The sequence below is a fragment of the Solanum lycopersicum genome, chromosome 6 (assembly GCF_036512215.1).
Source record: "Solanum lycopersicum chromosome 6, SLM_r2.1".
Taxonomy (NCBI): Eukaryota; Viridiplantae; Streptophyta; class Magnoliopsida; order Solanales; family Solanaceae; genus Solanum; species Solanum lycopersicum.
Window position 1 is genome coordinate 5,171,782 of NC_090805.1, and position 15,249 is coordinate 5,187,030.

Consider the following 15,249-nt stretch of genomic DNA (forward strand, 5'->3'; position numbering starts at 1 on the left):
GAAATGATGAAATGAACAATGAAATGATGAAACCCTGAAGGGTTAAGTAAGAGTTTGAAACTGTAACAACCCTAAGTGATACTTAATATGTCAAGAATGGCGATGATTAGACCAAGGTTCACACAGATTGATGCGCGTATAATCAGACTTTCAAACCCTTGCTACATCCAATCCAACTAACGAGGGGATGTAGTTGCTCAAGTAAAGGTTGGGTCCAACCCTGTAGGGATCTTGAATACAAAGATTTACTGGAAGGAATCATTACCGGACTTAAAAAGAGGAAATCTTAGGTTTGGAGAATGTAGGGGTAAAATGATCTTTTTTCCACGCTAAGAGGAATATAGTAATTACCCTAAATATATGTTAATTATGTAATTAATAAAGTGTATGGGCAATTTGGGGAGATAGAGCCAAAATTGAGCTCTTGAAGTAAAGTTTTGCTTCACCCAGGCTCGAACCTAGGTGGAAGCAAGGAATTACTGTGATTTTTATTTAAGCTATTGAATTAATATAATTAATTAATTAATATTATTCATTAGATGATATAAAATAAAATAAAAATTAGATTTTTATTAAATAACTAAAACCCTATTGACTATGTCCTAAAACTAAACTCCTAAACCTCCTACAACACCAACACTCTCTCATGTCTATCTCTCAATTCTCACGCTCAATCTCTCCCATTATTTCATGCGACATTTCTCTGCCAAAATAATATATAAAGTAAGAAATAAACCAAGTTCTTCACACTTGAAGAACTCACACAAAATCACATGAAAACAAATGTTAATCGCACACTAGGCTAAGGGAGGTTGTCATTTTAGTGGAGTTAATATTGAGGAGGATTAGACGTGTTACCGAGTGGAGTTTTTTGGAAGAACATTCAATGTTTGAACGTCAAAATAAGGTATGGGTTTTTTCTCTCTTATTCCATTTCCCTAGAGACACTTTATGTTTCATATTATTCGTTCGAAAACTAGGATTATTTCTCCTTTTGCATGCCCCTGTAACTAGCTCCCAATGAATCATAGGTTGGGTAAGATTGATGGTAGATTTAGGTGTATGTTATGTTTTCGTGATGAATATGGTTATGTTAGTGTACTTTAAATCGTAAGAAAGACAACCATGCATTCGAAATTAAGCGCAAGTGTGTGTGTGTGTGTGAAAGTATGTTACTGTAAATCAAATTCTTGGTTAAAGGCTTCACATTTGTTAATTTTTTGGTTTTAATTTTACGTGTATTAAGCTATGTGATGTTTATTGAAATGGAAGAGTTTTTGATTTGAGTATCATTAATTTGGCTAAAAAAATCTATGGAAATGCACCTCAAAAAGTGTTAAATGATCTATGAACTTCCTTAAGATTTCAGGTCAAAATGTTGGTGAAAAACAAGCTAAAAAAATGACTAAATACCAGCAAACTTACAAGTTTTGTTTAGGCTAAATAATGATGAATAAATTTGGAAATTTATTTGAATTTAAAGGGATGAGGCCACTAGGATTCGAACCTGTGACCTCACCGTACATTGCCATAAAATCCCAAAAAGGGAGATGGGGTGAAGGGGAAACGATATGGGGTATGCTGGCCGAAAATGTAGAGTTCAAAAATTAATACAATAAAATGTGAGGCTTGGGAATTGAACCCACAACATCTCAGGCTGTAAAGGAGAAAGGAAAAATGAAAAGAAAAGGAATATGAGGAGTGGGATTCGAACCCACAACCTCTTAGGCGGGTGTAAGGAGAACAAAAATGCAAATAAAAGAAATGTGAGGCATGGGAATTGAACCCACGATCTCTAAGAAGTAAAGGAGAATTATAATAAAAACAAAGTGAGGCTGTGAAGGTTTGATCTCCCAACCTCATTTTAAATACCAGAGAGTCAAGGAGAAATAAATAAAGAAATAAAAGGGACTGTGGGGGTTCAAACCCACAACCCATCGACCAAAAGAAGAGAGTTCAAAGAAAAACAAAATTAAAAGAAAATGAGGTTCTAGGGGTTTGATTCCACATCCTCTCAATCCCATTGAGCAAAAAATATAGAGAACAACTAAGGGAAAAATAAAATTAATGTGTTTGGTCTCGATCTAGGGTCCCAATATTACGAGGAGTAAAAACAAAATTAATGAAAAATGTAAGAGTTGTCCAAGGGATTCGGACTTTGGTTCCCTTGCCGAAATTTCCGTATTGATACATGTATCATACGTGAATTACATGTTCAAGAATAATGCCACCTACATAGATCAAAATTGAGAACATGGCATACATACAAGATACATAAGTCTTGTACCAAATAATCTTAGGAAGATATGAGTCACCTAATGAACTATGAATGAATCCTCATGGGTTGTATGTATAGACCAATAAGTCTAGCATACGTTAAAAATTAGTGAACGTAATATGTATGTAATGAAATGAAGTAACCCTAGAAGGATTAAGTATGAGTATAAAACACACCAAGGGGTCGTTTTGTATAAAGATGCGTAATGCAGGGATTACTAATGCATGGATTAGGAATGCATAGTAATACAACGATTATTTTTTAGCAAGTGTTTGGTTCATTATTTCCTACCTAGTCTTATGTTTGGTTTAAAACTTTAGAAAGAGTTTATTTCCTATTATACCCTTTAGTTATTGTGAGATTATGTTGCATTTAACTAGTTAAGTTAAATATTAAAAAAATATAAAAATATTATTAATTTTGTTGTGTGATATGTCACATGGTATATTTCTAATTTTTTGTTGGTCAAATATACCTTGACCTTAACATGAATTTAAGGCTACTTAAATTGTTCACATACGCTTAGATTATTTAAAAATTAAAAAAAATAGTTCACGTGGTCAACTGACGAACTACATTTAAAAACAAAAAAAAAAAAAACCCAAAATAACAACTCAAATGTTGAGAAAAAAATATTAGTTTGTGAAATCATCAAATTAAATGGAATATATTTGGAGAATTAAATGAACAATTATAAATATTCTCATATAAATAAAAAAGAACTTGAATTACAAAAAAAAAATAGGAAAAAAGATTTGGGCATAATTTAGTCATAAGGGGTCTTATCCAAGGATTGCTAAACCTTTGATTAGCTATCCCTCCCTTTCCTAGGTATAAAATAAGACCTTGTATGAGGTATTAGTAATCCATGGATTAGGTTTAATAAAGTAACCAAACAATGTTTTTATTGGACTATATTTTAACCAATGGATTATCTTCATTAATACTTCCTACCAAATGGGTCCCAACTGGTAATGTGCATTGGGATACAATGAAAATATTATTATGTAATGAAATGAAGAAACCCTAGAAGGGTTAATTAAGAGTAACACACTAAATGTTCAAGTACATTAGCATATAATGAAATGAACATTCACGAAAAAAGGTTGAGTAAATATGAATAGCAAATGTGCTAATGTTAATGAATGTGGTGACAACATGATATGAGGCTAATGTAAAAGTGAGAGCAATCTTAAATGAGTATAAGTAAATGTTACAAAAACGTACTCATCTATGAGAGTGTAAAGTTAATGAAGAGTACAGTCTCTATGAACACTTTAATGAAAGTATTGAGATTAACACACTTAATAATAATGATGAGATGAGAAATCATCTATTCACCTCGAATGTCCTTATGCTAGACGCCAGGTTCCATGATGTATGAGTTAAATGTAATGGAACTTTATACTGAACACAAATATACTAGCTATGAGCGGTGATGCCTTCTTTAGGCAAGGGAAGAGGTTCACGTAACTCTCATGAGATGAGACTATCCGGCATGCTGGGTATGGGTCTTCTTATATCTCCTAGTGTTCAAACCTATACTACCAATATAGGGATCTAGTGGGGCTCAATTCTCATGTACGCTAGCATGCTTTGGGTAACTTTGGCCGGTGATTCCACCTCTTCTCGGCGTGGGGGAGACACTACATTTCATGATACTAACATGATCTATGTTGCTTAAAGTTAAATTTCCCAATGAATGAATGAGGACAACCTCAATTATGTACATAATGAAATAAATGATACCAAAGGTGTTAGGATATGATAATTAAGAGGTGAGCTAGACTCAAGTAAGGATGCTAGGTTATTTTTAATCATTGCACAGCAAACTGATGAGAGTCTTAAACAACATCCTAGGTATAGTTGGTGTTTACACTAGCTTATGAATAAACGAAATGAAGTATGTATAAATGAATGAAGCAGAATATGTGTTTGCTAATTAAGACTCTCTAGTTGAGGTTCCATATGTAGAGCCCTCATTTTGGAAAGTCTTAATGTCAAGTCCATGATTCCAACATCTGATGGCATATGAATGAATGTTATAAAAGATGTTATGTGCTATTTCTATGTCATATGTGTTATGTTTAAAATGTTATCTGCTCTGTGCAATATGATAAGTATGATGATGCATGTTACTCTCATGGCATGACCTTCCTAATCCAGATTTGGAAAGCTCACTGACTTTCCCAATCCAAATTTGGATAGTTCATTAACTTTCCAAATCAAAATTTGGCAAGTCCACTAATTTGACTTCCCATAATCATGTTGTTAGGTAAGATCTATTCTTTATCATGCATGTCCATTGTTTATGCTTGCATATACCCATACTTAGTACAAGTGTGTGCTAACCCTAGACAAATCCTACAATTTTAGGTACAAGAAAAGGTGGACGCTAATCTATAGGTTGATGCTTAATATATCCAGACGTTGAGTATTCATCCGGACTTGGTAGGCCCTCATTTCGAGAATGCTTGCTCATTTAAATTCTAGCTTAGTCTTAGGATTGATTTAGTGGAGTATTTTCCTCTAGCGTTTCTTTCCAATTTTATTTCAGACTTTGTATTGGTTCTATTTTGGGAAGTATTCAGTTATTGCTATATTAACTGTTTCTTTCATTTGATGATTTGAATATTAGATGGTTGATTGTGAACAAATTATGATTATATTAGAAAGGATAAGTTAGAATGTCAAGTAACAAAGAGTTCAAACTTTCTGCTAAAATTAACCTATATGAAGTAACGATGACGTATGTAGGCTTGTCTGCGACCTCTAAGAGGTCAAGACGCCGGTCTCGTTTGGGGTCTAAATTTTGGTTGTGAAAAAGTTGGTAACAGAGCACTAGGTTAAATTCCGAGAATAATAAGTTTACATCAACCACATTGAGTTGTTTCTAAGCCATGGTAGTGAATTGCACCACTATCCTGAATTAGAGACTGCATTGTGCGTAGGAAAATTTCCCTTCTTATGATCTTATTGTGCCTTTCCTAACGTTCTATTTTTGGATGTTATGAGTGTGTCTAACATCAAACCTTATTGTTTTTGGAGAATGAATACTAGGAGGAACGTTGGTCAGAGGAGGAGAGGAGTCGCTGTTGGGATCAATCAGGTTCCACCTCAGGCTCCAGCTGATGAGTAGCTACGCCAGTTAACCCAGCTGGGTTGACTGATGCGGAGGTGCCGACATCTCTGGCCCAGATGGAACATGCTATCACTATGCAAGCCCAGTCCATGACTGCCTAGGTCAACTGACAGAATGTTAAGAGGGAGAACCCACTGGTGCATAGCATGGCTGATAGGTTGAAAGACTTCACGAGGATGAGCTCTCCTATTTTCACAGGGCCTAAGACATCAGAGGACCCCCAATACTTTGTGGATGATGTGCATAAGATTTTTGTGGCTATGGGGGCCACAGATACTGAGAAAGCAGAGTTGAGTTCCTATCAGCTCAAGGACGTTGCACAGAGTTGGTGCCAGATGTGGAAGGATAGCCGAGCTTTGAGTGGAGTTCTGGTAACTTGGCAGATGTGTAAGATAGCTTTAATTGAGAGATTCTTTCCGAGGGATATGAGGGATGCGAATGTTGAAAAATTTCTCAACCTGTAGCAGGGATCAATGACAATCAGGGAGTATTCTCGGAAGTTTTTCAAACTATCCAGCTATATGATTTTGCTTAGTATCAAACAACAAGGATGAGATGAGTACTGAAGTTTGTTAAATTATCAAGGGTATGCTACTTCCCTTGTATCTGACAGTAGGGATGAGAGGAGAAAGTTCCCCACCGAAATCAACGGAGATATGGAGGAGGAGTGTCGGTCAGTGATGCTCCATGATAACATGGATCTCTCCAGGTTGGTGGTGCATGTCCAGAAGGTAGAGGATACCGCAAAAAGAGGGTCTTTCATGATTCTAGAAGGCCGAAGCCTGATGATCATTTAGGTCCCTTCCATGGAGGCCATAGAAACAATTTTGGCGTCCATGAGTAGCCAAGGTTCAAGAAGAGGCAACATAGTTATGGGAATTATAATTCCCAGAGGAGTACAACACCTAGAAGAGGAAGACCTGAGCCCAATAAGGGAAATGGATGTGAGATACAGCCTCCCAAAATGATTTGTGCTAAGTGTGGCAGTGCTCACAGTGGAGAGTGCAAAAAAGGCAGTAATGCCTGTTTCGGTTGCAATAGGAGTGGGCATATGGTTAGAGACTGCCCACAAAATGGAGGTCGGGCTAGAGTAATCTCAGCCTAGGACTAATCCGAAGGGTGAAGCAGCAGCCGAGTCTCTTAAGAGGAACAAGTTCTGTGCCCTAAAGGGAAGGGAGGAGTAGGAGAAGTCTGCTGATGTGGTCACATGTATGTTTCAACTATTCTCAACTTCTGTTTATGCCTTACTTTGAACTCCTTTACTTGCTCTCTCTTTTGAAATATTTTCTGAAGTTCTGCATGATCCTATTGTGGTTGGTACACATTTAGGAGAAAATTTAACAACTAATAGAGTTTACAAGGATTACCCAATAGTTGTAAGTTGTAAGATTGTTTGTGCAGACTTGGTTGAGTTACTCATGCATGATTTTGATATTATCCTTGGCATGTACTCGCTTCATATTTGTTATGCTTGTTTTGATAGTTGTAGTTGAGTAGTGAGATTTCGTTTCCCTAATGAAGAGGAACTAGTCTGGGAGGGGTACAGCTCGAGTCGTCCTAATCCCTTGATTTCGAACCTTAAGGAAAATAAAATTATTTCCAAATGGTTATTACGTAATATTGTGAGTGTTAATAATTTAGATCATGACATTCCTTCCATAGACTCATTGCGAATGAGTTCCTAGATGTATTTCCTGATGATTTGCCTGGAGTCCCTCCTACTCGAGAGATTGACTTTGGTATCGACTTAGAACCCGCTACTAAACCAACTGTGATTCCTCCCTACAGATTGGCTACAGCTTAAATCAAAAAGTTTAAGCTGAACTTAAAAGATCTCACTGATAAGGGTTTCATTCAGCAGAGTATATCCCGTTGGGCCGCTCCAATGTTGTTTGTGAAAAAGAAGGATAGAACCCTTAGAATGTGTATCGATTATCGACAGCTCAACAAAGTCACTATAAAGAATAAGTATCCACATCCCAGAATATATGGTTTGTTCAATCTGCTCCAAGGGTGAATTTTCTTCTCTAAGATTGATCTTCGTTCAGGGTATCATCATATTAGGGTTAGGGATAGAGATATCGTAAAGACAGCCTTTCGTACCTGTTCTTGGTTATGTCATTTGGTCTCACAAATGCACCTATTGCATTTATGGATCTCATGAACAGGGTCTTCCGTGAATACCTTGACTCTTTTGTCATAGTATTCATTGATAACATTCTCATCTACTCTAGGACCAAGGAATATAATGAACTACATTTGAGACTAACCTTGCAGGTACTTAGACAACATCAATTGTATGCCAAATTCAGCAAATGTGAATTTTGGCTTAGATCAGTGACCTTCCTGGGTCATGTTGTGTCCGATCAAGGGGTAGACGTGGACCCCAGGAAGACTGAGGTTGTTCAGAACTGGCCAAAACCTCTTACTCTCACAGATATCCATAACTTTGGATTGGCTGGTTACTACCACAGGTTCGTGGAGGGCTTTTCTTACATTGCTGCTCCATGAACAATAGAGACTTGTGAAAAGTGTTTCTAGGATCTCAAGGACAGACTCACTTTAGCCCCGGTGCTTACTTTGCCTAAGTGTGGTGAGAATTACACTGTTTATTTTGATGCATATCGGGTTAGTTTGGGTTGTTTTCTTATGAATGGTTGTAAGGTGATAGCCTATGCGTCCAGAAAGCTCAAGGTTAATGAGAAGAATTATCCCACTCATGACCTAGAGTTATAAGTTTTGGTGTTTTCACTGAAGTTTTGGAGTCACTACTTGTATGGAGTGCATATGGATGTGTTCACATACGACAAGAGTCTCCAGTACGTGTTCACACAGAGGGACTTGAATCTACATCAGCGGAGATGGTTGGAACTGCTGAATGATTATGACATAAATGTTCACTACCATCCAGGTAAGGATAATATTATAGCCGATGCTTGGAGCAGCATGAGCATGGAAAGTACAACCAACGTTGATGATGAAAAGAAGGAGTTATCGAAAGATGTACACAGACTGGCAAGACTAGATGTGCAATTGGTTGACTGTACTAGTGTGGGTGTTTCAGTTCATGTAAAGGAGGGTCAGCATCTCGATCCCGTGTTGATGGAGCTGAAGGACTTAGTGTTGATAAAAATGAATGAGTCTTTCGCTTTGGGAGGTGATAGCATACTTAGGTATCAAGAGAGACTGTGTGTACAAGATGTGGTTGATTTGCGGACTGTTCACACCCAATTTTGATCGACCTTTAACCATTTTAGAAAATGTTATTCGATTAAATATGAATTTTTTAAATTATATTTTTAGTTTAGAGTTTTAATCGGTTTTGCATAAAAAATTCATATTTTAGTATTTTTACTTTATAAAATTATTGCAAATGTTTTATAAGTAACTTTGAAATAATTATTTCATTCAAGTGTTTTAAAAGTTTAGTTATTTTCAATTAACAAAAATACTCTAATTTCTGTAGTATATTAATAAGATAGCATTTCTAAATTCTCCTCAAAATTATCTAAATCTTAGCTTATTTTATCCCATTTTATTTCAATTATAGCCACACCAATTCAAATTTTATTTCAATTATAACCATCCTCTTCCTCTCAATTCTAGACTATTTTATTACAATTTTAGTCATTCCATATCTTTGCCAATATAATTTCAATACATCATCTATTAATCTCATTCGTCTATTTAAATAATTAAATTCTAATCGAATCCTACCCCTCCATCTCTATCTTATCTAACAGTTTACATCAACTTTTTATATGTCTTTATTTAACACTAAAAGACCCAAAACCTAAAATTCTAATTCATTCTTTCTCCCCTCTCAAAACAAACCGCCGCCCCTCCCTGCTATTCCTTCTCCCGACGCCTCTTTCTTTTCTAGCGAGACTCACCACCACGTGCTGGTGGCAGCCAACTCTCTCTCCCTCTCACCTTCCTCTTCCCTCCTCTCGTCTGTCTTTCCTTTCGTATTCTCCTTTTCCTTTCCTCTTCGCTTGCAGGGACAGCATCAGGCGCAGCAACAGCCACCAGCCACCAGCCACCAGTAGTTTCGCCTAGGACTGCCAGGAAGCAGCGACCAGCAATAGTGCCTTTCCAGCGCCGCCTCGACTCCTCTTCTCCGCCTCTCGTTCTTCTTGCTCTTTTCCTTCTTTTCCCTTTCTTTTTTTTGCAAGACCAACAAAAGCCAGGGACAACGTCGGACAGTAACGACTTCAGGGAGCTCCTCAAACTGCAAGACCCTGTCACAGTTGCTGCTCAGATCAGAAAATGGGAAGCAACCCAAAGATAAGGCGGATATCCAAGGTTCGCCCTAGGTACGATTTTATTTATCCGAAATTCAATTTCCCATGAATGTGATTGCTTGTTTTTGAAATACCGTGATAAAATTTATAGTTGTGCTTTTACTGGTTTTACATAAAATATTACTTTTATCTAATATTGCTATGGTATTTGTATTCGGCACTTTTTAGTCACTCTTCTTGCTGACTTAGTGAAACAATAGCATTCATGATCTTTCTTTTTAATCTTTCACATGTAAAGTTTTGTTAAATAGTTGGTGTATTTTGTTTATCGTATTATTTCAAATAGAGAATTTTGTATGTCTACGTTTGCTGATTTTGAACCTCTATAATCTTAAAAATCTAAAGTTTGAGGGTATTGCATTATGTCTCTCATCGATATGTTTCCCTTGTATAATTTGGAAAAAGTATTTATTATGCTTAATTGGGGGATCTATTTTTATATATCTCAAAGCCAATTTAAATATGTGAATTAAGTTTGGTACTCCCTTATTCATGATAACTTGTTATGGTTACTTCGAATAGAATATATTTGACTAAATTAGTAGGAAATTCCCATGATATTTTGATCATAGATATTTGTTCATATTTGCCTTTCTTATTTAATCATATATGTTTTTGTTTGATTATGTCAATTTACCATTTTAAATTATGGTCTTTACTTGTGATATATTATGCTACTATAGTTACTAATTTCCTTTTACTTTATTTTAACTAATTTTCTGATGTCTTTTACATTTTTGGTAAAAATAATAATAATAACATCTTTTGACTCTCTTGAATTAAGAATAATATTAATTGACCTCCTTTTCCTTTATTGTTTGTGTAGATTCATTTATGGTATTATTAGGTAAATGTTTGACAACTTTAAATTATTTCCTTATAAAATTTAGTTGCTCATATGTTTGGTAAAATAATAATAATAATTCAAAATTTGATTTTACCTCTTCTTTATTATTAATAATAATAATAATAATATTCCTCCCTATTCGTAAATTATTTTCTAACTTGTTTTTATATGGTAAAATAATTTAAAAATAAATTTTATTTGGCCCTTCCTTATTCAAGGAATATATTACTCTTCCTTATTTATTTTTATTTGGTTATATTTTGTAGCATAATAACAATTTCATATTATTTTGGATATTCATTATTTAAGGGAAAATATTATTGTTTTTCCTAACTTTTATTCTTACTAGTTTATTTTTGGTAATGAATTTTTATAAAACTTTCTGATCTTTAGCTCTTCTTTATTTAAGGAAAAAATCTATTACTCTCTCTTAATTTATTCGTACTTGCGTATATTTGGTAAAAATAATTTAATTTTTTTTCGGATTTTGGATCTACTTTAAAAAACTGAAAAATGGTAATATAATTGATTCCTTGATATATTTATTTTCATTATTTGTTACCACCTCTTCTACTATATAAGATAGCCCCTTTGTATTCTTTAAACAGACACTCTCAAATCTTGAGAAGAACTCACATTCTCCAAACTCACAATAATGCATTCACTCGCTCTTAACATAAGAGTTCTCACTCTCTTACTAGTCATATTATTTCTACTCTTAAACAAAATAAGATCCCGGTAACTTTCAAGTGTTCTCTTGGCCCTTGCTTTTGTTCGAGTAAAAGTTGAATTAACTTGTTCTCGTTGCTACCATTTTTCTGCTTAATCGGTTAGTATTCTTTATTAGCATTTTACTATTGGTCAGCCTGCTATGATTATTTATTAATTTTGTTTTGTATTTATTATTATTGTTGTGTGTTGGGAATAAAAGGAAACACTCCTTATCTTTTCCCCCATGTGTGGTGATATGTCTACACCTATGTTTTATCCTTTTTATTTCTTATGTGTTGTTATTTATATATGTATATATGAGATTAATTTGTTACAATAAAAATTTTACATTACAATCATTCTTCCATTGTATACGTGTTACCTTGCTTATTCTAGCAGGTTTTGGACTTAAAGTTCAAGATGATGAAGAGTGACCTGAAGAAATTTCGAACAAAGCTTTGTTTATTATGTTTTGTATTTTTTCATCTGTTATTTTATTTACAGTATATTTGTATAACACTAAAGAAATTCATATATGATGAAATTTGAGGGATCGCCTAGGAAGGGGAAATTATGTGTTTATCTTCTTTTTTATTACATACTTGTTTGGGTCAGTCAATTGCCACTTCCTGGCATTGTTGAGTTCCAAGTTGGGGTCCTCCTTCAGGGCCCCTTATGAGTCATGTGTGCATTGGTACCCGAACATTTATAACCAAAACATGATCGTATACAAGTTTAGGACTTATCACATGAGTTTCGTCAAAAAAGAACACGTAAAACTCAACGAGACATACATAGACACACAAGGTCGTCTTAAGGCAAGCCTTTCAAACATCATGGACGATGTTATACTTTTGACCTCAAAAATTCACGAAACATGAAACACTTACTATATACAATATAATAACTCATTTAAGAACTTTATTATATCATGAATCACACGTAAATAGATAAAACCATATTTGTGGTACATAGGTCACTTAGTCGTCAAACATCTTTGTCGTCCTTTGACGTTTGACTACCAATGCACCTAAACTCTGAGACAATGCCTCTAACCCACATTATAAACAATTTTCAGACCTTAGACCATCACGACATCTATATAAGACTCTATCTTTAGCTAAATCATTCTTGGGGTCTTACAAATGGAAACAAGAACTCAAAGTGTATGTCAACATCAGCATAAATGTCAATGTAAACGTCAATATCAATGTGAATTTCATTGTAAAGGTGAATATTAATGTCAATGTGAATGTCAACGTGAACGCTAATGTGCACATGAATGTGAACATAAATGTATAAGTAAATGTGAACGTCAACGTAAACGTTAATGTGAACGTTAACGTGACCGTAAGCATGAACATGAACGTCAACGTTAATTTGTACTTCAATGTAAATGTCAACGTAAATGTGAATGTCAATATGTATGTCAACGTTAGTGTCTACGTCAATTTGAATATCATTATCAACATCAATGTAAATGTATTGTAACGTGAATGTCAATGTCAACGTAAACGTAAATGTCAATGTCAATATCAATGTCAATGTCAATGTGAACGTCAATGACAACGTCAACCTCAACTTCAACATATACATCAGTTTGAACATCAACTAAATCATCAACGTGAATGTTAATGTCAACGTCAATTCATACGCGAATGTTAAAGTATATGTTAATGTGAACGTAAACATTAACATCAACAAGAACCTCAACGTGAACATGAACTTCAATATAAATGTGGGGGTGAACGTGAACGTCAACGTCAATCTCAACATGAACATAAACGTAAACGTGAAAGACAAAGGGAACGTCAGCGTAAACGTCAATGTCAATGTAATCATCAACATTAACATGAATGTTAATGTAAATATTTATGTAAACATGAACGTCAATGTTATTGTGAATATAAATGTCAATGTCAACATTAATGTCAACATTAATGTGAACAGTAACGTGAAGGTTAACGTGAACATGAACATAAACGTCAACGTGAACATTAATGTCAACGTAAACATTAATCGGACAGCCAATATAAACATCAGCATAAAAGTCAATGTCCACGTAAACATGAATGTAAACGTCAATGAAAACATGAACATGAGCGTCAACATCAATGTTAACGTGAACGTAAACATGAACATAAATATCAATGTAAAAATGAACATGAGCGTCAACATCAATGTTAACGTGAATGTTAACATAAACATCAATATGAATGTCAAAAAGAACGTGAACGTGAACATTAAAATCAACGTGAATGTGAACTCAACTCAATGTGTATGTACTTTCAATGTTAACATTAACATCAATGTCAATGTCAACGTGAATGTCAATGCCAATATGAACATCAATGTGAAGGTTAATGTGAACGTCAACTTGAATGTGAATGTTAACATAAACGTCAACATAAATATCATCGTGAATGTCAATATAAATGTCAATGTTAATGTCAAAATGAACGTGAAGGTCAACATCATGATAAATATCAACATGAACATCAACGCAAATATCAATGTGAACGCTAACATGAATGTAATGTAAAAGTTAATGTGACCTGAATGTGAACGTCAACGTGAATGCCAACTGTATATCAACATAAATGTGAAGTTCAATGTCAACGTCATCTTTGACGTGATCGTTATTGTCAACATAAATGCGAACGTAAACGTGAACAGCAATGTGAACATCAATGTGAGCGTCAATGTGAACCCAAACATGAACGTGAATGTGAATATCAATGTGAACGTCAACAACAATGTCAATATGAACGTCAATGTAAAAGTGAACGTTAACATCAACATCAATGTGAATATGAACGTACACGTAAACGTCAACATGAACTTCCACATTAACATCAATGTCAAAATCAATATCAACATCAACATCAATGTCAATGTGAACTTCAATGTAAACGTTAGCGTAAATGTGTATATCAACGTGTATGTCAACATTAACTTCAACTTGAAAGTTATCGTAACGTGAACATCAATGTGAATATCAATGTCAATGTCAACGTGAAGGGCAACGTCAATGTGAACATCAACTTGAACATTAATGTGAATGTAAACTTCAATATGAACGTGAATAAGAACATGAACTTCAACATAATCTTAATAGTCACCCTTTAAACGTCAGCTCAAACATAAATATATACATCAGTGTGAACGTCAATGTCAGTGTGAACGTTAATGTTAATGTAAATATCAACGTCAATATAAACAACAACGTGAACGTAAACGTAAACGTCAATGTGAACATCAACATAAATGTGAACGTCAACATGAATGTAAACATGAACTTCAACGTTAACATCAACGTCAATGTGAATGTCAACGTTAAAGTAAACATCAATATCCACAAAAGTGTAAATGTAAACGTCAATGACAAGGACAACCTCACTGTCAACTTCAATGTTAATGTCAGTTAAAACGTCAACTAAAAAATCAGCATGTACATTTACGTTCACGTGAACATCAGCCTCAATGTGAAAGTAAATGTTAACGTCAATGTAAACATAAACATAAACGCCAACCAAAATGTGAACGTGAACGTCAATATTAATATACTTGTTAACGTAAACATGAATGTATATGTGTATGTTAACTTGAACATTAAGGTTAATGTCAATGTGAATGTATGTGTCCACGTCAACGTCTATATGAAGGTTAAAGTGAACGTGAAAGTGAACATAAACATGAACGTCAATGTGAACTTGAACTTGAACGTGAACGTCAAAGTAGACGTTAGCTTGAACGTCAATGTAAGCATATGCATGAACATCAATGTGAACGCCAACATTAACGTGAATATGAACGTGAATGTGAACACAAATGTGAACGTGAATGTGAACGTTAACGTTAACGTTAATGTAAGTGTCATTTTTAACATTATCATCAACATTAACATAAGTGCAAACGTATACGTCAAGATTAACATAAACATCAATGTAAACGTCAACATAAATGT

At 34.6% G+C, this 15,249-nt stretch overlaps 1 protein-coding gene and 1 long non-coding RNA gene across 2 annotated transcripts; both read left to right on the forward strand.

Moving 5' to 3' along the window:
- Window positions 1-8,207: 8,207 nt before the first annotated feature.
- Window positions 8,208-8,657, forward strand: LOC138349079 (uncharacterized). Its single transcript, XM_069298918.1, has one exon. It carries the CDS (start codon window positions 8,208-8,210, stop codon window positions 8,655-8,657), a length of 450 nt encoding a protein of 149 aa, XP_069155019.1.
- A 526-nt stretch (window positions 8,658-9,183) lies between these two features.
- Window positions 9,184-11,853, forward strand: LOC112941666 (uncharacterized). The gene is made up of 2 exons (XR_003247111.2): window positions 9,184-9,736; window positions 11,682-11,853. It is a non-coding gene; the product is annotated as an uncharacterized lncRNA (long non-coding RNA).
- The last annotated feature ends 3,396 nt before the right edge of the window (window positions 11,854-15,249 follow it).